Source organism: Lytechinus pictus, chromosome 5 (assembly GCF_037042905.1).
Source record: "Lytechinus pictus isolate F3 Inbred chromosome 5, Lp3.0, whole genome shotgun sequence".
Lineage (NCBI taxonomy): Eukaryota > Metazoa > Echinodermata > Echinoidea > Temnopleuroida > Toxopneustidae > Lytechinus > Lytechinus pictus.
In genome coordinates, this window is record NC_087249.1 from 18,278,649 (window position 1) to 18,300,457 (window position 21,809).

The window sequence follows — 21,809 nt, forward strand, 5'->3', positions numbered from 1 at the left end:
TCTGTCTCTCAAATTCTCTCTATCTATCTATCCATCTGTCTGTCTTTTTCTCTCTATCCGTCTATGTATCTATCTCTCAAATTATAAATCTATCTATCTATCTATTTATGTAACTACAGTATCTATCTATTAATCTTCTCTGTCTCTCTCTCTCTCTATCTATCCATCTGTATTTCTCTAGTTCTCTCTCTCTCTATCAATCTATCTATCTATCTTCTATCTATCTATCTATCTATCTATATGTAACTACAGTATCTATCTATCTGTTGATTTATCTATCTTCTCTGTCTCTCTCATTCTTTATCTATCTATCTATCTATCTATCTATCTAACATGTACCTATCTCTCAAATTCTCTCTCTCTCTCTCCCCACCCCCTCTATCTATCTATCCATCTGTCTGTCTTTCTCTATTTCTCTCTATCTATCTTCTATCTATCTATTTATCTAGCTATCTATGTAACTACAGTTTCTATTTATCTGTTAATTTGTCTATCTTCTCTGTCTCTCTCATTCTTTATCTATCTATCTAACATCTATCTCACAGATTCTCTCTATCTCTCTCTATCTATCCATCTGTCTGTCTTTTTTTCTCTCTCTCTGTTTATTTTTATCCGTCCATATATCTATCTATCTATCTATCTATCTATAACATCTCTCCATCTCTCAAGTTCTCTCCCCCCATCTATCTATCTATCTATCTATCTATCTATCTATCTATCTATCTATCTATCTATCTATCTATCTATCTATCTATCTATCTATCTATCTATCCATCTCTCTGTCTTTCTCTCTCTCTCTCTACTTCTATCTATCTATGTCTCTATCTATTTATCAGTCTTATATCTATCTTTCGGCATCTAAGTGTATCAATCCATCAAACTTCAATTTTCTTTCTATTATATGTATCTGTTTATTTTTATTTTGTCTGTCATTCTATTCATTTAGTTAATAATTTATATTTAGAAAAATAAACTTTTTCATAGCTTTTCATAAAAAAAACGTAACTGCAAAAGCATGTTCGGATTTCACTCATATGACTGCTCTCTGAACATGAAGTGCCGAGGAACTCTATGCTTTGATCAGTAACTGTGCAGATTGCATGCGGTGGTGTGGGGCTCGCCTGAGTCGCACGCTGCAACCAGCGACGTGTACTGTGTAGACTCTTCACTAGTCGCTTTGTGGCTATTTTTGCGGAAAATGCCTTCGCCAGGGTGTAAAACGGAAACGCGCAGGTGTGAAAACGTTACTTTAAATCCGAGAAATCTGATTTATTACAAGGATAATATCAAGGTAAAACATTATGATGAAGAAAAAGAGTATTGTAAAATCTAAATAATCTAAAAATCTAGATTTTGATAGAGTGTTTTGTCGGCAATAATGAAGACAAATCGAGTGACCTCTTTCGATATCTTTCTTTCAGTCCCGTGCGTGCCTTTTCGTGAAAGTGAAATGTTTAGCTATCACACAGCCGGTTCGAGAATAAATTGAGACTTTCTCGTAGTCGTAATCGTATAGTGAGTGATTGTATTACCGACCGGCCTTGTATTACCGAACGTGCGCATCATACACATCAGAAAATAATTCCATATGCTCAAAATTTTGCAACATCCTTTCAAAGAGAACTTGAACATGTTGAATAGAACACTCTAGGCCTAGGCGACACCCCAATACTTACCTGTGCTAATAAACTGGGACTCCACTCACGCGCATTTGGGCCGCCCTAGCTTAGAACTAAGCTTTGTTTTACTAAAAAATAAATCTTGTAATGATTCAATAAATGTTACTTAATAAATTAGTACTGTTAAATCGGTACTCACCGGTTCTTTTCTTGAATTTTCTGGCAATTTCCCACGCTTCTGGCTTCAATTCTGCGGCTGTTCCTGTCGCGGTAGACAGCTACATATGCAGCTTTATTTATAAATAGAGCGCCCCTTACGATAGTTGTTAAGAACGCGGCCAAATTGTTAGGTTTTTTGCACTGTGTCCAAGGCGTTTTTATTTTGTTTGATTTTTTATTTTTTAATAAATATTTTGTTAAATAGCGATTTTTACGTCAAATATTAAATTCATATCACAAAATATTTTTAATTGTAGAAATATATAATATCATGCAATTTTTTATTCTATATATATTTTATAATAAAATTTATAATTGTTGCGGTCTTTAAAAAAGGATAGTCGATCGATCAGGTGATGACTACTCGTATCACGTGATCTGAAAATCAGCTTCGTACCGCTTTGATCGCACTCGACGGGACCGGACTGACTGCCAAGAAAAGATCGAAAAAGGACTCAAATGTAAGTTTCCCTTTATTTTATAACATTTAAAATATGAGTAGGATTATAGTTAATGGGTAATTTTTTAATAAATGCTAAACAAATGAGGACAAAGCTTGCATTTTTCGAGTAATAATCACGAATATCATAAAAATACTTGGGTGCAGGACTTCTAACCTGTTTTTAACGCATTGTCGCCTATGAGGTCCATACATGTTAATGTTTGGACCTCATTGGTACTACTACTAGGAGTGGAATAGAAAGATGAAAAATTGTCAAATTTACTCAAAAACACATTTTCAAATCAAAGCTTTGGACTTTTGGTCTCTGTTAATGTTATAATTTTATTGATTGTTCCGCTGAACTCCGGTGGCGGTGGCTCCAGGCATCACCAATTACACTTAACTTTGTTACAGAGACCGAAGTTCTACCTCGATCTGTACAGGGACTCCATCATGATCATGGACATGGCCATATGTTTATGTATTAAGTTAGGATAAACCAGGGAAGTGAGAGTTGCGCGACAGCCGTAGTAAGTGACTGTTTTTCTCCTTTTAAGTTTATTTTTTCCTGTGTAGGAGCATTTCAGGCCAAAATGGAATAACAATCTTTAATTTATTTTGGTCCAGTTCGTTTTATATATTTTTATGAAATAAAGACAAAAATCGATGAGCCCTGTCGGGGGCACTCCTAGTACCAATGAGGTCCAAACGGGGAGTTTGCATTGTTAACCCCCTAAATAGGCCTAATGCCAATGGCGGCTGCACGATTGCGAGCCGTCTGTGTACGAGGAGAAATTTAAAAAAACAAAAATGTTTAAAAACTCCTTGAAACTGACGGCTGCCAGCTGTCTAAGCCAGGCACAGCCCAAAAAAGAAACAAGTAGTCTTGAGGGGGAGCATATAATCTCTACTTTAGAAATTAACATTAAACATGAATTTTGTTAATTTCCACAAAATCAATGACCATGTTGAGCCTTTTTGCAATATTTTCTGTTCTAAAATTTGTCTTTTTACAATTGCATTCAATGGGGTATGTTGACATTGTTGAGGGTAGGAAATGAATATTCATGATGAAGAGATAGGGGAATTCCGATACAGAGGATAGGGCGCATGTGCGGAGCGCGAAAAAGGGGATTTCCCCTATCTCTGTCCTGAATATTCAATTCCTAGCCTCGGTATCAGTCGGTCATTATTTTTGTTTGCAATTTTCAGTAGAGGCTCACGGCCAATATGGGAGACTCTCCAATATGGGAATCTCCCATATCAGAGACTTGCTTTGCTGAAGGACAAAAGAAACAACACCAACAAGAACATTATTTTTGAATGAATGAATGAATCTTTATTTCGTTTCAATTCCAATATCAAGCAACAACAATAAGTAAATAACAACAGTAGATTATTGGGATACAAGTAAATAGCAAAGAACAATAGTAAATAATTACAGGATAATATACATAATACATGCACTACTTTTTATGGAACATTAATAACACCCATGAGAACAGACGGAAATGAAACGTGGTGACCTACTAAGAAGCTTAGCTTGTGGGCCATAGGCCACCAGAATGTTAAAAAAATTATATTAGCAATCATTTTAAAACATCATAGAACAAGCAAACAAAAAATTTGAGTAAATAACCAAAGTACAGATATACATATTTACAAAAGATACACTAAAAAGTAACAAAAAGGTGAAATGCAGAATGCAAACATTCTATTAGACCTAAAGTATAAGAATCTAAAATTCAAAAAGAAGAAAGAAAAGATGAAAATATAAAGAAAATAGGCAGAGCTCTATTTTTGCATAGATAATTGTGGGAAGAATACAATTTATAAAGTTAGACGAGATATAACAAGCAGGCATTCGTTTACTGATTTAAGTATTTCTTCAGTAAATCGGTCTTTAACTTGTTTCTAAAAACACTAAGGCTAACTTTTTTCTTCAGTGAAGAAGGAAGGGAGTTCCATAATTTTGGCCCTGTATAAACGAATGTATTTAGCCGAAAACTAGTTTTGACCAATGGCAAGTGGAGAAAAGAAACTTGTCTTGTATAGTAAGAATGGATTTGGTCATTTCTAACACATAATGAATCAAGGGCAAGTGGAAGTTCTCTTTTATTTAATTGATACATAATGCAACCAAGGTTGAGATCAAATATGTCATGTAAATTAAGGAACTTGTTTTCATAAAACAAAATATTTGTGTGAGATCGTGAACTTACTCCACATACTAGTCTAATTACCCTTTTCTGGACTTTAAATAACCCATCTAAATGAACTTTAGCAGCGTTACCCCAGGCAAGGATGCAATAATTCAAGTAAGGCAAAATGAGAGTTGAGTACAACATGCATAAAATATTTTTTGGGAATATACTCTTCAATGAATTAATGACTCCTGAATTTCTGGAAAGAAGTTTACATAAATAAGATATGTGAACTTTCCAATTCAGCTTACTATCAATGTGTACCCCAAGGAATTTTGTACTCAAGACTTCAGTAATCTGAACATCACTGATTGTAATATTATCTGGCAATGTTGCTAGGGTGTTGCTGAATAACATGTAGTTTGTTTTAACAAGATTTAAGGAAAGCCTGTTAGCAATGATCCATTCGTTAACAGAAATCAATTCTGAATTGATAGTTTGCAATAAATTGCAGGGGTTCTTTTCAGAAAAAAATATGCTTGAGTCATCTGCAAACAGGATAAATGAAAGGATTTTTGAAGACTGAGGGAAATCATTAATATATATGAGAAATAAGATAGGTCCAAGGAGTGAACCTTGTGGCACTCCACATGTAATTGACTGCATAGAAGACTTAACACCATTTAAAAATACAAACTGTTTTCTATCAGAGAGGTAGCTCTTGAACCACTCCAAAACCTTACCCCGGAATCCATAGAAAGATAGTTTATACAAAAGGATGTCATGGTCAATTGTGTCGAAGGCTTTGGAGTAGTCTAGGAATATACCGACAGTATGTAGCCCATTATCTTTTGCGGAAGAAATTTTGTCAATAAAATGTAACAGAGCATGAGAGGTGGTATGTTTTTCACGAAAACCAAATTGTTCAGGAGCGAGAATATTATTAATTTTCAAAAATTTCATAACACGAACAGAAATTATCTTTTCAAGAATTTTTGAAAAACATGTAAGAAGAGAGATGGGCCGGTAATTTCCAATTTCCTGAGGGTTTCCCTTTTTGTAAATCGGCACAACTTTGGCTATCTTCATACTCAAAGGAACGATTCCATATACAATAGATAAATTGAATATATGAGTAATAGGAGAAACAATAACATCAATAAATTCTTTAATAAGCTTATTAGATAGGCCATCATACCCAGCAGCCTTATTTGTTTTCAAATTATGAACAATGTCAATCACTTCCTTTTCAACGACAGGAGTAAAGAAACAGGGAAGTCGATTACCAAGGTAATCATGGAAGAGTTTTTGACTTGCGGGAAGACTAGATGACAATTTATTTCCTATTGATGAGAGGAATTGATTACAAGCGTTACTCATTTGTACATGATCTTCAGTCAAAACCCCATCTACTAAAAGTTTAGAGGGACCCTGACTCTTTTGTTTTGAATTTAGCGTTTGTCTTATAATTTTCCAGGTTCCCTTCATATCTTTGAAGACTGACTTAAACTTTTCATCATAATATGATTTTTTAGCGTCTCGTAGTAAAGATGTTAAAATATTCCTATAGCAAGAGTATTTCGCTCCATCCAAAATTTTGTCTCACCGAGGTCAGAAGCCCATTTGTTTTGTGTGTGGATGACAACAAAAATCCTTATAAAAACAAAAAATAGACGATGAAAATTTTTCTTGAGGAATCTGCTTATCACATTTTCATTTGCCGCCAAGGTAATCCTTTTGCAGCAAATGTAAACATAGGAAATTGGTCTTCCAAACTGGATACTGTCTCTGAAATAAATTGGATACCCAAATTCTTTAGACTTTACAAAAGTCTCTGATATTGGAGATAATCTCCCACATGAGAGACAGTCTCCCAAATTGGCCGTGCGCCTCTACTGATTTTGAAAGTGAGAGAAAAAACGCGGCATAACTTTCCCCTTTTTTGAGGTTCCAGTTTCTACTGCGATGTTGGGATTCTGCCGTTTGATAGACCTTCATCCATATACATGATATAATTGAGTTGGCTGCATAATTTTTTTGTTTTTTGTGTATTTGGGGTGTTTCTGCCACCTTAACATCGATAGTACCGATGTGTCATGAATGTATAGTGTGGGAGCCTATGGTAGCGCTCTGGGCTCCAGCCCACGAACTCTCTGGGTTGGCGGTATGCAAACCAGAAGTTGCAGCGGCCATGCCATTCACTCCTGCATTACATTGCACTCGGACCCCATGACAATGAATGGAGGTCTGCCACTAGCAAACCGTCAACTTGATTTCCGTGCAAGTTCAATGCGGTGGAATTTTTCAGTTTTTTTTTCTTTTTTGATTGGTCATCTGCATTTTGAAGATAGCAGTTCCTCAATTTGCGAGAACGTTCGCAAATTTGAACAAAACCACAGATTTTTTCATTTTTTGCACATTTTTTTTTCCGGCAGCCCCACTTTTTAAATCTGAGCTAAGCGGCCACATGCTCTGGAAATATGGCGCAGATTTCGCACTTTTTATAGGGGATTTTGGAGTTTAAATTGGGACTTGCATGTGGCGAGTGATTATGCCTGTGTATAGTCTAATACTGTGTTTGGTGTGTGTTGTGGTGATTGACTTGTGAACTATGTAGGTCTACATGTCGAATTCTGGGCATGTAACTCTCAGCCAGTCCTTTTCAATCTCAGTATCAGAGTTTGGTGTCCAAGGTTCTGAATAAACAGTTGAACTAAAGCCGCATGGCTGGTTGAAAACTCAAATCCTCTGATATTTTTAAACGTTTGCGGTATCCTTTTGCAAAGCAAGTCTCCAGTAGACTCTAGAGAGTCTAGACTCACTAGAGGTATCAGAGATTATCAGAGAGAGTCTCCAATATCTTGTGGAGGTTCCTATATATACATAGAAATTCTGGGTTTCGATACCTGACTGGGGCACCTATGCCCATGAGCAAGGCATTTAATTGACAATGCTCTTTTATCCTGCATTCAAATAAATGGAAATGCTATATATGCATTTTGGTAACTAGGTGTACACTTGTTTTCAAAAAATAAGAATAAAAGTAAAATAAAAATTTAAAAAATATCTGTTGTGCGCCTCTTACACCAACAAGGAGGCAGTATTCTCTACCAAATTTTTTTCTTGCTGAGGTCAAAACCCATTTGTTTTGTGCTCGGATGATAACAGAAAATGTTATGAAAACAAAACTATCGTTGGACAGTGAATTTATCAGCTTTGATGGTGAAGAGGGAGTAATATTTCCATGATAATTGGAGGAGACTCTTAGGGCATGAAGTAGGCCCAAAAGGAACAATAACAAAATGGTGTAAAAAAAACCAATGGAATTAGAAAGGAGATATATGTCTCGGGATTTACTCAATCTCATCCCGACATCGCTGTAGAGCATCATCTTCTAGAGGTGGTGTTGCAACTGAGCTTATGCTGTAATAAGTGCTGTTTGAAATTTTTTGATGAACGTTTGTTTTTTAACATTTATGGGTAGATTGTTTCAGCTAGATATGGTTTTTGGCAGAAAACTATCCAGGTAAGCTCGAGTCCTACACTGAAGTGGGATGAATCTATTGTCATCATCTCCCCTTTATACACGGTTAGCTTTGACATAAGGAGGGATACATATTGCACTTTGTTTTAGAGCTTCAGCCTTATCTCAATTTGGCTAAAGATCTTTTGTTCCACCTAAAAAAGTGGGAGGGGACACCAGATTGGTCCTTTCTCATGTTAGCAATGAAGAACCAAAAAATTTTCGTTGCTGATTGTAGGTTCTCTGCATTCAAAATCCCTTTATCATATTCTTCCTGGGCCTTGTCTAGATTCCTTCTGATAGCACTGGCTATGGAAGGCTGCCCAGTCAGTAGACTCTAGATCTCTTTCCCTTGTTGTAGACACAGTTTCGATTCCTCATGTCTATTATGATTTTGACTGTCAACCAAGGGACATATGTACCAGGGGCCCGTTTCATAAAGGACTTACACCTTTGTAATTTTGCCACTATGGCAAAGTTCTACCATGGTAACAGGGCTCATCACCCAATTAGAATCAAGGTTACCAAGGATAGTTGCCTTAATGGCAAAGTTACAACAGTTGCAAGTCCTTTATGAAACGGGGCCCCAGATCTTGAACTCTCTTGGAAGGGATGTGAGACCAGATTGCTTCCATGATGGTGTCACATAGTAATTTTCAGTCAGCCTCTATCGATGTTGCATTGAAATCTATTCCCCAAGTGCTATTTATAAGTATGAGCTTGTCTGAAATTGCTTGAAAATTCCCCTCCTTGTAGAGAAAGATCTCTCTATTTGAGACCCATGTTCTACCACCACTGCCTGGTGATCACTCATTCTAGGTATTACAAATATTTTCCCAAAGTAGTTAGGATATGTTGTCAGGAGAACATCCAAGGTGTTTTCCAAACTTGTTGGTTCTCTTACTACATGTAGTTGACTAACGTTATATCTGTCCTTCAACAAATTTTTGGTTGATGGCTGTACCATACTAAGGATTGGGTAAAGTATACTTGGAAGGTTTAGACCTCCCCGAGTATTATTAGGGGAAGGACATTCCTTTCCAAAATTCGATTATTTTCTTTCATATATTTGAGCATTTTTATGTTTGATGATGGGTTACGATACTCTGCTTCATTGTTTCCATTATCAAGGGGGAGGGGGGTCATAAGTAAAAATCATTCCTAAATGCAAGCATGGTTCTGCCAGACCCCATTAAAGCAGTTATCAGTCCTAAAAGAACTGTAGCCCATGGGTAGACCACTCCTGCTTGAAATAGTATCATCTAAGTGAGTTGCCATGACAATAGCCACTTTTTCTGTTTTGTTTCATTGCCTGAAATTCAGCTTATACTGTTACTATGTAAGCTTCCACAGCTTCTGTTTAGCTGTCCCTAGCTTGGAAGTACTTGCATGGTACATGTACACAGGATTTGAACAAGTGCAACCTATTTAAATATAAATTTCATTTTGATATTTTTTTTCATTCTTAGTAGGTACATGCACCTTACCATAAGTCAGAGCCATGTCTTTCATGCAGCAATCTTGTGTCTTTTCATCATTAAACTTACTATTATCTGGACTAAGCCATGTGGGATGTAGGAAAGCTGTTGTGAAAGACACAACAGCATTATTCCGTGACTAATGCCAAAGGACCTTTGTTAAGCCATCTGGGCAATTCCATGAGATGATCAATCTTTTCATACGTCCGACCCCCATTTTCTCAAGTTTTACTTCACTTCATAAACTGACCAAGTCATGGTCCTCTGAGAGCATTACAGACTGTCATAAGAACAAGAAATCAGAGACAGAAAATTTCATGAAGGTCCTACATATAGAGGGTCGGACGTACATATTTTATGGAATTGCCCATCTGTAATTACTATTATTAATTTGTCGTAATTTTCATTTTTTTTTTCTTTATTCAAATTTGATTCATTTCCACAGATTTACTCTGGGGTCAGACTTTCTTTTATCAGGAACATCATGATTCGTCAGGGGACAGCGCAGGAGAAACAAGGAGATCTGAGTGATTTGAAGGAGAAGACAACTGCAGAACTGATTGATTTATTAGCCAGGCAGGAGAAGCTACTAGCAAATAGGTATTCTATAAATATGTAAACTTAAATGAAATAGTCAAGTTTCCATAATTTGAATTATCACCCACTTCAAAGCAAATTTTTTGACCAGATTAAACAAAATATGCTTTATAACTCTAATTCAAATTTCTTCTATGTCAAACAGATTTCTGTGATTTGAAATCTCATCAATATGTTTTTTCTATGTTGTCTATGTTGTGATGATGCTTTACTTATGTATGTTATGTAAGCTCGTTTAATAGCATCTTTCCCAAATCTTGACATGTTTTTTTTTATTGAGGATGTAAATAAATTGGAATTGAATTGATTTGAAAGGCCTGAATGAGGCAAAACTAAATATTCCCTTTTTTAAATTTTTGAAAAAGTTGATTGACAGGTCTGAGTCCTGTTACATAAAAATTTACTGTTATGATAATATAACCATTCACTGGTGTCTTCCATGCAGTCCTTGTTTGTGATAGGCTATTATGGTAGTTAATATTTGATGACAAAGCTACCATGCAAGAGGGTCCTGTGGCCTGTGTAACATGATGCTTTATAGCGATTGACCATGCAGTTGATTCCTGCACTTAATTGCACCTAATGAATGAGTATGAAATTATGAAAAATAATGTGATGTTCATGGTAGAATTATTACCTTTGCACATAAATCTTTAATCTAATGTATCGAATCATGTATATATCTGAATGGGCATATGAATAAAAGTAGATTGAAAACTAATTTAATTCTATTCATTTTATATTACCAGAAATTTCCTGATGCGATTACAGGACAAGGGGGAAAAAGTGGAAAACCTTGCTGAGAAATTGAGATTACTGATAAAGGAGCGTGAGGAGGTGGACAAAGCTGCAAGACTATTTGAAAAAATGGACATCGGTCAAGCGGATTCAACCATAACTCATGTGACAGAGAGGACGGTAATCGACCAATCTAAAACCAGTGTAACAGGGACGGTTAAGAAAAGTAACGTCTCTGATGCAAGCGTCGTGAAGCGAGAAAATAGAGACAAATTCAAACCGAACAAGGACTTGAAGTCGACTGCGATACCCGATGGCTTGCCAAGACCTTCTATAGAGCCTTCTCCGTTGAGAGGTCAGGGATCACATGAAAGGTCGTCGATGGATGAGAGGGATGCTGACCTGTCGTCAGCGAAGATCCCACCACTGAAGAATCAAGAAGCCCAGGTTGTAGAATTCAGCGAGTCTGCCAAATTACTCGAGGAACAGAAGAAACATGCAGAGGTCAGTATAATTAAATCTGTATTTTATTATTTAATAAAGCAAATACGAAGCAGAAGCCTTAATGGCACTTCCTCAAATCCATAACTACTCATATCTAGCCAGAATCCCAACCCATAATGCAAATTTCTGAGCAGTGTAGTCGGGTAATATGGACCCACTCAAATGGTTATAAACTTATTCACAGGATTGGATGTCTTCAACTGTAATATCTGTATCCCATGACGTGCTAGAGGTGCATTTCAAGACACAACTCTTCCCGGTGGACTCAAACCCACTTATTTATATTTTGCTCTAATACAGGAAATGTTATTTTTGTCAGTTACTACCTTGTTGCAATGTACCGTATGTTGAGTTAAATTTAGCTTTGTTTGTTTCATTTTGTTTCTTTCTGTCTTCTAAGCCATTGTGCTTACTTTGGTACCAGCAGTGCCTGATCCATTTTCATATGTTTATTTAATATCACATATGAAGGCATAAGTGCTGTGCTGGGGATTGAGCCGCCAAATTTGTGTCTCTATCCAGACTCTTTGGACTAGTACTGTGCACTTTTTGTCTTTTCTCTCTGATCTGATGTAGGCTTTAGTTGCCAAGCAAGCGGCTGAGAGATTGACAGAAAGGCTCCATATCCAAATGGGTGATTTCATCCCTGAAGTTCAACAAGGAAGGTATGGCTGATGAATCATTAGAAGATTAGGATTTTTCCATGGGCTACCACAGTCAGGGTTGGGCTTAGTTACATTCCAAATACATTCCTAATTACATTCCAGAGATGTTCCAGTTACTTACCAGCTTTTAATTAACATTACAATAACCTGCTTAAGCCAGCTAATGACCAGTGCCGACCACACAGAAACGTTGTTAGCCTAACAGAGCGCTAACATTAGAGCTCAGTCACATCTTTCGAATTGTTAAGTCAAAATATTTATTTCAATGTTAAGCAATGCATTGTTGTAACATTAGGCATCGTCACCACATTACCGGTTGTAACAGGGCCTCTGTTAGTGCACTGTTAGTGCTAACAACATTTCTTTGCGGTCAGTACAGATTATAATCAACTTGACGATAACTTTTCAGTTGGGCTGGCTTGAGCAGGTTATTGTAATGTTAATAAGAAGCTGGTAAGTAGCTGGATCATCTCTGGAATGTAATTACATGTAGGAATGTATTTGGAAATCAATGTAATTGATCCCAACCCTGACCGCAGTATGTAGATTTTATGCACAATTGTGATTTTTTTTCCAGCTTGTACATTGAGAATGATCATCTAATATAGCCTTTTTTGGTTCAGGGTGCTAAATTACACTTTGTTGCTATGGTTTTTGTTCTGCTGCTCATATAAATTAGCATACAACATATTTTGATCAATTGCCGTAAACCGTAGCAACAAGCATAGATTTAGTACAATTTGCAAAAGTGCCCATTAATTATTGGACCTTTCTCAGAATACATGTACCTACTGCATTTAGTGTGATAACACATAAAATCTGTATAGTTCATGGTTTAGACCCTTTATGAGCATTATGGCAATTGAGTTTGCATTTTTCTGTAATAAGGGGGTAGTGTACCGGTAAATGTAGAAGTCAAATATACATGTAACAAAGTCTATACTTTTATTATCTCGCCCACCGGAGGTGAAGGCGAGACTAGTAAGGGATCCAAATGTCCGTCCGTCACAAACATTATGACACATCATGTAACTTTGCAACAATCAGTCACTTTTCAACCAAACTTGGATTGTACATGTAGATTTACTTAGGGGGCGTGCATGTTATGGTGCAGTTGCAGGTCACATGGTAAGGTCAAAGGTCATTTTGAGGTCAATGTAAAAGTTTACGTTTAGGTCAACGTTAAAGTTTACGTTCAGGTCAACGTTAAAGTTTATGTGCAAAACTCTCTTATGACACACAACTCTGCAACCCTAAGTCTCTTTTCACCCAACCTTGGTTTGAAGACCTGCATGTTATTGTGCAGTTGGAGGTCACATGGTAAGGTCAATGGTCATTTTGAGGTCAACGTTAAAGTTTACATGCAAGACGGATTGGGATCAATTACTTTCTACAATTACAATTACGTAATTGAAGAAATGTTCTGTTACAATTACTTTTCAATTGAATTACATTTTTCATTTACAATTACCAATTACTTTTTTACCATTTCAATTACCCGGTACTTTCTAGAAAAAGCCATAAATGAAACCAATTTTGGTTATGTACATAGTACCACCTATTTCAACATAATTCTAATTAACAGAGAAACTGACAAGATGAAGGTTTAGGTTAAAGAGCATGGATTCTGCCTTTTACTCTCTTTGATGCTGAAGCATTTGACATGAAAAAGATTATGAAATTAAATCATAAATTAAGTAAGTTTATAAAGTAATTGAATGTAATTAAAAGTAATTGACAGTAATTGAAATCACTACATTTTTCATTTACAATTACAATACAATTACTAAAAAAAATGTCTTTAATTACGTAATTGATCAATTACCTTGTAATTGAGCCCAACCCTGGTGCAAGACTCTCTTATGACACATCACTCTGCAACCGTAAGTAAACCAGACTTGGGTTGTAGATTTACTTAGAAAACCTGCATGTTATGCTGCAGTTGGAGGTCACATGGTAAAGGTCAAAGGTCATTTTCAGGTCAACGTTAAAAGTTTACGTGCAACACTCTAATGACAAATGTTATTCCATCCCAGTTATTTCACAATGAACTTTTGATACGATTCTGTTGCGTGCCGTCGCAAATCGTGATATTTCCACAAGTGGGCGAGACACACCATCGCTTACAAGTACATGTATGCCTTGTCTTCTTATATTCAGCATTTTAAGACAAACGAAAACGGTATTGGCTTATATGTATCATGTCTTTTTAAATTGATTTCCAGGTTTTGTTCTAATTTTATTTTTCAGTTACCGAGGCGGTGAAATTGATAGTGATGATGAGGAATCAGAAGAAGGATCAGATGACGAAGGATCGGATGATGGAGGGGAAGGTGATGGTGATTGATGGTGCTTTGTTCTTTACAAGAGGCATCAATTTCAGTCAGTGGTGCTCTATCAGGCCATGGAAGCAATAAAAGGCAAGTGTGCATGATAACTTCCCAGTGACTTCTTATTCCAATATTTTGCCAAGGGATAGATTATTAGATGTGGCCTAGTGGATAAGTCTCCAGACTTTGAGCTACAAGGTCTGGGGTTCAAATCCCACTTCGACACTTGTATCCTTTTGGCAAGGTGCTTGTATTCATTTGAGTTGCCACTCTCCACCCAGGTGAAGAAAATGAGTGTGTGTTTCATAAAGCTGTTTGTATGTTAAGAGCTACTTTAAGAACGACTGGTGATCCTTTCTTGTGGTAAATTGTATACACCAAAATTCTAATTGGCGATGGTTTATTAGCGCGTAAGAAAGGTTTACCAGTCGTTCTTAACTTACGAACAGCTTTATGAAACGGCCCTCAGGTAGGAAGGAATTCCTTGAATGCTTAAGCACCTGATCAGGGTAGCTGTACTAAGTCGGGGTAATAGTAGGCCTATACATCGTTTAAATATGGTATTAAGCATGTTACATTAGTAGTATTAATATTAATAAGTTCTGTCCGAAAAAAAATTGTTTTTGTACACATGTATATTGCAGATTGATCTAAATTCAACGCTATCACCCTTGGTGTTCAATAGGTTCAGTGCTTGAATTTACACAAGTAAACAGGTTTTGCAATCCCTTATAGATATTAGGGGGTATTCTGATACTTAAAGCCTGGTTAAACTTAAGACTTTCATGAATTTTAGTCTACAGTATTATGGAATGCTTGAAAAAGATATTGCATCAAAGAGCTTATGCGCTCTGTATTTTTCAGTCAACTCCCCATTTTTAATCAACACCCTGTATGGTGTTAAAAATGTAACCTATTATAAAAAAAAAAGAATTGGCTTTCCATACACTTCTGACGATATGTACATCAATTGTATTACGTAAATATTGATTACGTAAATATAAATCCAAGTCAGTAAAAAATTCAAAGGCGAAGATGTAAAGTGTTTGCCACTATCTTGTGGGTGGGATCGCAGAGATACAGAGATGTGTTGAACTGTTGATGCAACCAAAATTGGAAGAATTGTTTTTTTTCTTTGAGTATGTTACTATGGATCCAAGTAATCATCCAAGTGTCCATGTATCATTGCTTTCCTGTATCCAAGACCATGTTTCCGCCATGTCAAACCTTTAAAGGAGAATGAAACCCTTGAAACCAGCTGAATCCATATCAAAGAGAAAAATCAAAGAAACATATTGTTCAAAGTTTGAGGAAGATTGAATGAATAATAAGAAAGTTATGAGCATTTGAATATTGAGATCACTAATGCCTTGTAGATCCTCCCATTGGCAATGCGACCAAGATCCGTGATGTCACACACGTACAACTCCCTCATTACTTTAGTACTTATTTCACTTATATTCTCACTTTTATAGAGTCTATCACAAGGTGAGGTGTTCTCTTTATGAGAGGACAAGTACAGAGGTTTCACAACATTATATCATTGATGAATCGTTTGTCATATGATTAGAATGAGCAAAAAGATATGTTTTGGGGTATATTTTCAGTGTCCAAAAGGGGAGAGTTGTTCATCTGTGACATCATAGATCTTGGTCGCATTGCCAATGGGAGGATCTCCATAGCATTAGTGATCTGGACATGCAAATGCTCATAACTCTTCTATTGCTAGTCCTATTTTACTCAAACTTTTGTTGATCTTATTCTTTGATTTTTCTGCTTTCACAAAAGCCAACTTGCTCCAAGAGTTTCATTCTCCTTTAAGAACTGGTGCAATGACATCGTAGGCCACAGTATTTAGCTGAAAATGAGGCTCTGCCCATAATTTGATTTTGGAATTTAAGATCTCCACCAAGAAATTTATTAGCTGAAAATATCTGCATGTAAACCTCAATTTCAATACCTTCATTTATGTTTTACAATTCCTTTAATTCAATTCATGGATGCTGCTCTTTGGAGAAGGAACATTTTACAATAGCCAGTTTATGATTACCATGTTCAGATATGCTTTGGACTTCATCAGGAAAAGAAAGTCCCTCTTTGGCAAAATTGTATGCATGTTATTCTAATGCTATTTATATCCAGAAAATTTTCAATAAATTTGGTGTGTATGATACTAGCATGGTTCCCAGGAAGCCTATTGATTTTGAGGTCAAAAGGTCAAAGGTCAAGGTCTTACAGACATGTTTTCATCTTACCTTTCTGAAGTCTTTGTAAACGCGATAACTTCAGTTTAATTTAATCTAGGCTCATATAATTTGGTGTGTATGATACTAGCATGGATCCCAGGAAGCCTATTGATTTTGAGGTCAAAGGTCAAGATCACAATGACATGTTTTCATCTTACCTTTCTGAAGTCCTTGTAAACGCGATAACTTTACTTTAACTTAACTGAGGCTTATATAATTTGGTGTGTATGATACTAGCATAGATCCCAGGAATTCAATTGATTTTGAGGTCAGACAGTCAAAGGTGAAGTCGCCACCTTCCACTTTTTCTTGCTTGACCAATAACTCTATTTTCCGTGTTACAGGCGGGCGTATTATGTGCTAGCCTTAGCGACACTCTTGTTCAAACATGATCCTGAACCTGACTTCAAACATAATCCTGAACCTAGTCTTATCCTCATATTATTCTAAACCAAACTCATTCACAACCTTTAATCTTATGTCTTCCGTGAGACTTTAATGGATGGGAGTGATTTATCTAATAGTAGTAAAAGTTTGGTCAGCCATTTGTATTGATAGGATCTATGCATTGTATCAATTTTCGATATAGTCAAGTTTACTTTTGCAAGCACTTGCCTCTGTGAGATTAAACTTGATATAACATTCATCTGACAATGACTGGAATAATTGTTTGTTCCTTTTCTTTGGTTCACAGCTTTACCTCATGGCTGGGAGGAGGCCTACACAGCTGATGGAAGACAATACTACTTCAAGTGAGTATAGAAGCAAAATAAAGAAAGTCACAATTCATTCAAATAAATCTTGATTTTGGAAAGCCAATAATGCAATATTGGGTGATTTCAAGTTTGGTGTTTAATAGTTTGCAAGCACAATTCTGATCGCCTTCCATAACTCCTGTTAGATTAGAACAACGATCTGAATCACATTAATAGCTGACCACCCAAGTGTTTCTATGTATCATTGAAAAAATATGTACCAAATGATTCTGTTAGAAAATGTGTAATAACTGAGAAATGGGCAGGATGAGCAAGGTATTCCAGCCAGGTATCTGGGTAGTCTGCAGGCACAGACCCTGATTGAAACTTTGATCAACAAGTGTGTGTGGATGCAAAGACTAGCACATACAAAACTTGCTGTTTCATGCACAATGCATGAGTAGGCTGCACATCCAGACCCTTAACTCGAGTGAAGGGTTTGCACAGCAGACGAGTATCTGGGGGGCATTTCATAAAGCTGTTCGTAATTTAAGAGCGACTTTAAGAACGACTGGTGGACCTTTCTTATGCGCTAAACCATCACCAATGAATATACCATTTACCACAAGGAAGGATCACCAGCCAGGTGTCTTGTCTTTTTTCAAGTAATGATGGTACACTGTACCCCATGTGCTTATCTGCGTTGGTGATTTGCAGTGTAATCACTTTCAGCTAAGATTTCACTATTTTACAGATTAGATTTACATGTATGTCAATGAACCATGTCACATATTTCCTACTAAGCTACTATAAACTGATTAGGAAATGGAATTTTAGGAGATATATGATTCCAGTTATGACACTGTGAACTTCTTCATTAAAGAGGCTCTTCCTAGAAGGAAACATTTTGAAAAATTGGTTTTTGATTGTTTGAAATATATATGTGTGTAAACGTCATGCCTTATACTGCAATATGTATCTAAAAATTAGGTACTGGTCAATGTAATCAAGTATATTTGCTGGATGTTTTTTATTATATGTACATGTATCGGTGAAAATCCATGAATTAAATTTTGCTTCAAGTGTTTGAGTGTAGTCTACCGGTCACTATATTTGTCCCATTGCAAACTTTTTATTTATTTTTGATGTACATGTGTCACCTTGCGATTAATGTTTTTGAAGATGAAATATTGTTAGAAATAATATTTTGATCTTTCACTTTGCACCTGCAGTCATGTCACTCAGTGTACAACGTGGATACACCCCCTTTCTGATGCTAACCATCTTCCAAGCATAAATGAGAGATAGTCTGCCGGAGACAAGGATGTGGTACCAATCTTGAATCTTCATCTGCACTGAATGTCTGGTGTGATCACTTGTTGGTATTTACATAGACATGTATAATCCACCTGTATAGAAAGACCGCCTCATAAAGACCAATCGTTATATCCTTTGAAACATAGAACAATGGAACCTTTTTCATAAATTCCTCTTTTTCTTATGTAAGAGAGATGACTTACCAGGGACTGGCACTTGGACACCAGTAATTATAAACACTTTAATTTTGGTGTTCCACTTACATGTGTATCTACTTAGTATGGGAGATTTTCACCTTTAAAATCAAATTGAATGAACCAAATGTCAGTTTAAAAGATTTTATATGCATTCACTACTCGCGAGCCAAGGTAGGAAATAATGTTTATTTCTAGGGGCACTTTTCCCACCTTGGGGGGCAATTGCTAAATTTTTTGGGCTATTCTTTCATTTTCAAAGTCTACTTCAATCATTTTGCTTTTCTCATTATATTCTGCTCTATGTAGAAGATACATTTTCAAAACACTCTTAGAAATTGTTTTGTGGCAGATCTTGGGGTGAATAAGGAAAATATTGTTGCCCTAAAGCATTCAAATTTTTGAATTTTAGGGGTGATTTCCTACATTTTCATGAACTCATCTTTTATGTGTTTTGTATGACTTTTATGTATCTCAAAGGAGCAGGTCCAAGCTATTATCTCTGAACAGTAATTTTCTGTTGAAAAAATTATTTTTCCGTTTCTGAAAACCTTTTATTCTGTTTCCAACTTGGTGTAAAATGAAATTCTGTTTTGTCATTAAAAAAATTTACACAGAACAAACATGAACCCTTTTGCAATGAAATTTCCCACAGAAAGTATAGTACCAAAACAGATTGTTTGTTTTTATTAAGCTGTCAACAGAAAATCACTGTCACCATTAAACTATTTGCTGTCATCCAAAAGTATCTGAATTATCTGTAACAGTTGTTTTTAAAATAGATGCATACTGGGAGGACATGGTCATGGATACTAGTAATCAAAAATACTTTGTGCATAAGGTTGGCAATGATTTGCGTACATTGTGTGGCTTATCAACAGTATGCTGTCGGATTAGTACTAGTAGGATTTTTTGTGGAGTTAACTTGGTTTGCATGAAGTTACTAATTGTAATACTTTGTGTTGAATATTCTGCAAAAGTGGACCCAAAGGTTTTCCAGAGTTTTTCCCTAATGAGTTTTATCTCTGGTTTTTTACCCTGGATCTACTTGTCGTAGAATTTCAAGGGGAATGCAAGTCCCGAACCATGGGGGAAATTGAATCGTAAGCCATGCGAAAGGCTTGTTTACTTTGATACACGCAATGATAATACTGTAATGCGAGTCTGTTGGATTAATGAAATAAAAAATCGGAAAGCACAAATTCGACTCAACCCAGGGTCGTTATTTATTTTGGTTACAATCCTTCGGCCTAGACAAACCTCTTGTATCACACATATGTGTTCAAAGTGAAAATTTAGTTTGCTTCTGGATTGCTCGACTGGTTGGTCAGCCTTTAATCTGATCCTTCTGTTTGACCCTTTTAGACACACTGGCACTGATTATTTAATACCCCTTTAGGCTTGTCTCAGATTCTACTTGTAATTGCTCTTTTATTTGTAACCAGCCACCCCCAAACCAACAATAAGTTGCAGGGGAAGGTTCTCTGTAGATTAGGGGGTAGATTAGCCAAAATAGTAAATTTGATCCTCAAAATGGGAGAAAAAAAATTGCTTATTTTAAAGAGTAATTCTTCATTCTATCAAAGATTGTAATTTAGAAAAGTTGAATAGAAAAAATAGATATAAGAGTTTCTTTGACACAAGTTTTTGCAGACTGCTTGAAAGTTCCACAGTGTACATCTCATGCTTGAGTGAACTCCAAATTTCGAATGTTGTTTTCTCCTCGTTTTTTAAAGCTCTCGCTTAGTTTTTCTGCATTCAGTGAAGTGTTTGTGTGGGTTATTGTTTATCAATTTTGACAAGTTACAATTTATATCTCATTTGAAAGCTTAAAGGATGTTCTTTTTCGAACTCAATAAAAAAATCTCAAAATTCATGTTGGGCAACCTTATCGCTGGTTTAGGGGTGGCTGTTCTATTGACTTATAGCATGAAATTTGAAATGCAGGGCAATATGTAATGCCACTCAGCATAGACTATTATCGTATGATTCGTATCGAATCTAATTGAGGCTGAGCCGAGCAAGACATGCTTCCCCTTGGTTCGTGACTTGCGTTCTCCTTTAACACATCTGATCTCCCCCCCCCCCCAATTCTGTGCACAATACCTTTATCAGTGTTAACTTTTGTCCAATTTTGTAAATTATCACACAAAAAGACTTTATGATATGAATTTTTTTTATTTCAACTTCTAAATTAGAGAAAGCTATTTTAAATACAGGAATAGCCAAGTATGGAATTGGCTAATCCAGTCCTTTTGTGTTTTTCAATTTCACAAAATATTTTTTGTATCATCTGCATAGATAATGAAATTTTATATTTTAAAGGATTTAATGATGTCAATGACACAAATTAATTAAAAACAACAATAATAAACACCCAAGTACACTTCATTTCAGGATAGCACATGTTTTGGAAAAAATATCTTTGGAAAAAATATCAGATTAAAAGTTATTAAAAGAAGTAAACTAAATTGGTCCAAACATGTGCAAGATGAAAAAGGTGGCTCTGGTCAAAGCCACAGAGGTCATTGGGTACCCCAAAATATCCTGTTTTCATGTAGAAATGAATAACCATGTGAAGATTCAACTTTAAACTTACCTCTTGCATATGAGTGTGACAAAGATCGTGAATCCATCTATTTTATTTCAAATTTTCACAAGTCCCAGTAATATATATACATGGTGCTAGTGATGTGTTTTTTTTCTCCTTAGATATATCCAGAGTACATGTATATAGTCCTGGTGTTAGATATTTGAAAAGCTTATGAATCTAGCAAAATAATTATTGGCACTGTTTCACAAATAGATAAATCTGACTGAAAGTCATGCCCAATTGTTAATGTGCAAAATGATATTTCATGTGCAGTCTTATTGATGTATACACAGTAGAGTGCATCTTCTGAGGGTGATCCAATCAATATGATGATCTATTATTTCCCACATGCAAGTGAAAATTAAGAGTAATTTTTTGGTCACACTCAAATCTTTGTGAAATGCTTCTTTGATCTGTCTCTTACTGTATGTCACATGTAATGTACAATAGCTTGGACCTGCCCTATAATGTTTGCTTTCTGTACTATGTAATTGTTTTTTTGATG

The 21,809-nt window shown here is 36.0% G+C and overlaps 1 protein-coding gene across 1 annotated transcript; it reads left to right on the plus strand.

Moving 5' to 3' along the window:
• The first annotated feature begins 1,192 nt into the window (after positions 1–1,192).
• On the plus strand, positions 1,193–21,809 carry LOC129260436 (DNA-directed RNA polymerase II subunit GRINL1A-like). Its single transcript, XM_064099944.1, has 7 exons — positions 1,193–1,291; positions 9,871–10,025; positions 10,772–11,264; positions 11,841–11,929; positions 14,180–14,349; positions 17,200–17,257; positions 18,433–21,809. Exons 1-5 carry the CDS (start codon positions 1,199–1,201, stop codon positions 14,274–14,276), a joined length of 927 nt encoding a protein of 308 aa, XP_063956014.1. The 5' UTR covers positions 1,193–1,198; the 3' UTR covers positions 14,277–14,349; positions 17,200–17,257; positions 18,433–21,809.

Excerpts from the sequence above, each read along its gene's own strand:
- LOC129260436 (XM_064099944.1), top strand. The coding sequence starts at position 1,199 with ATGCCTTCGCCAGGGTGTAAAACGGAAACGCGCAGGTGTGAAAACGTT. Across the intron at positions 1,292-9,870 it reads ATTACAAGGATAATATCAAG|ATTTACTCTGGGGTCAGACT; the intron begins GTAAAACATTAT and ends TCATTTCCACAG. Across the intron at positions 10,026-10,771 it reads GAGAAGCTACTAGCAAATAG|AAATTTCCTGATGCGATTAC; the intron begins GTATTCTATAAA and ends TTATATTACCAG.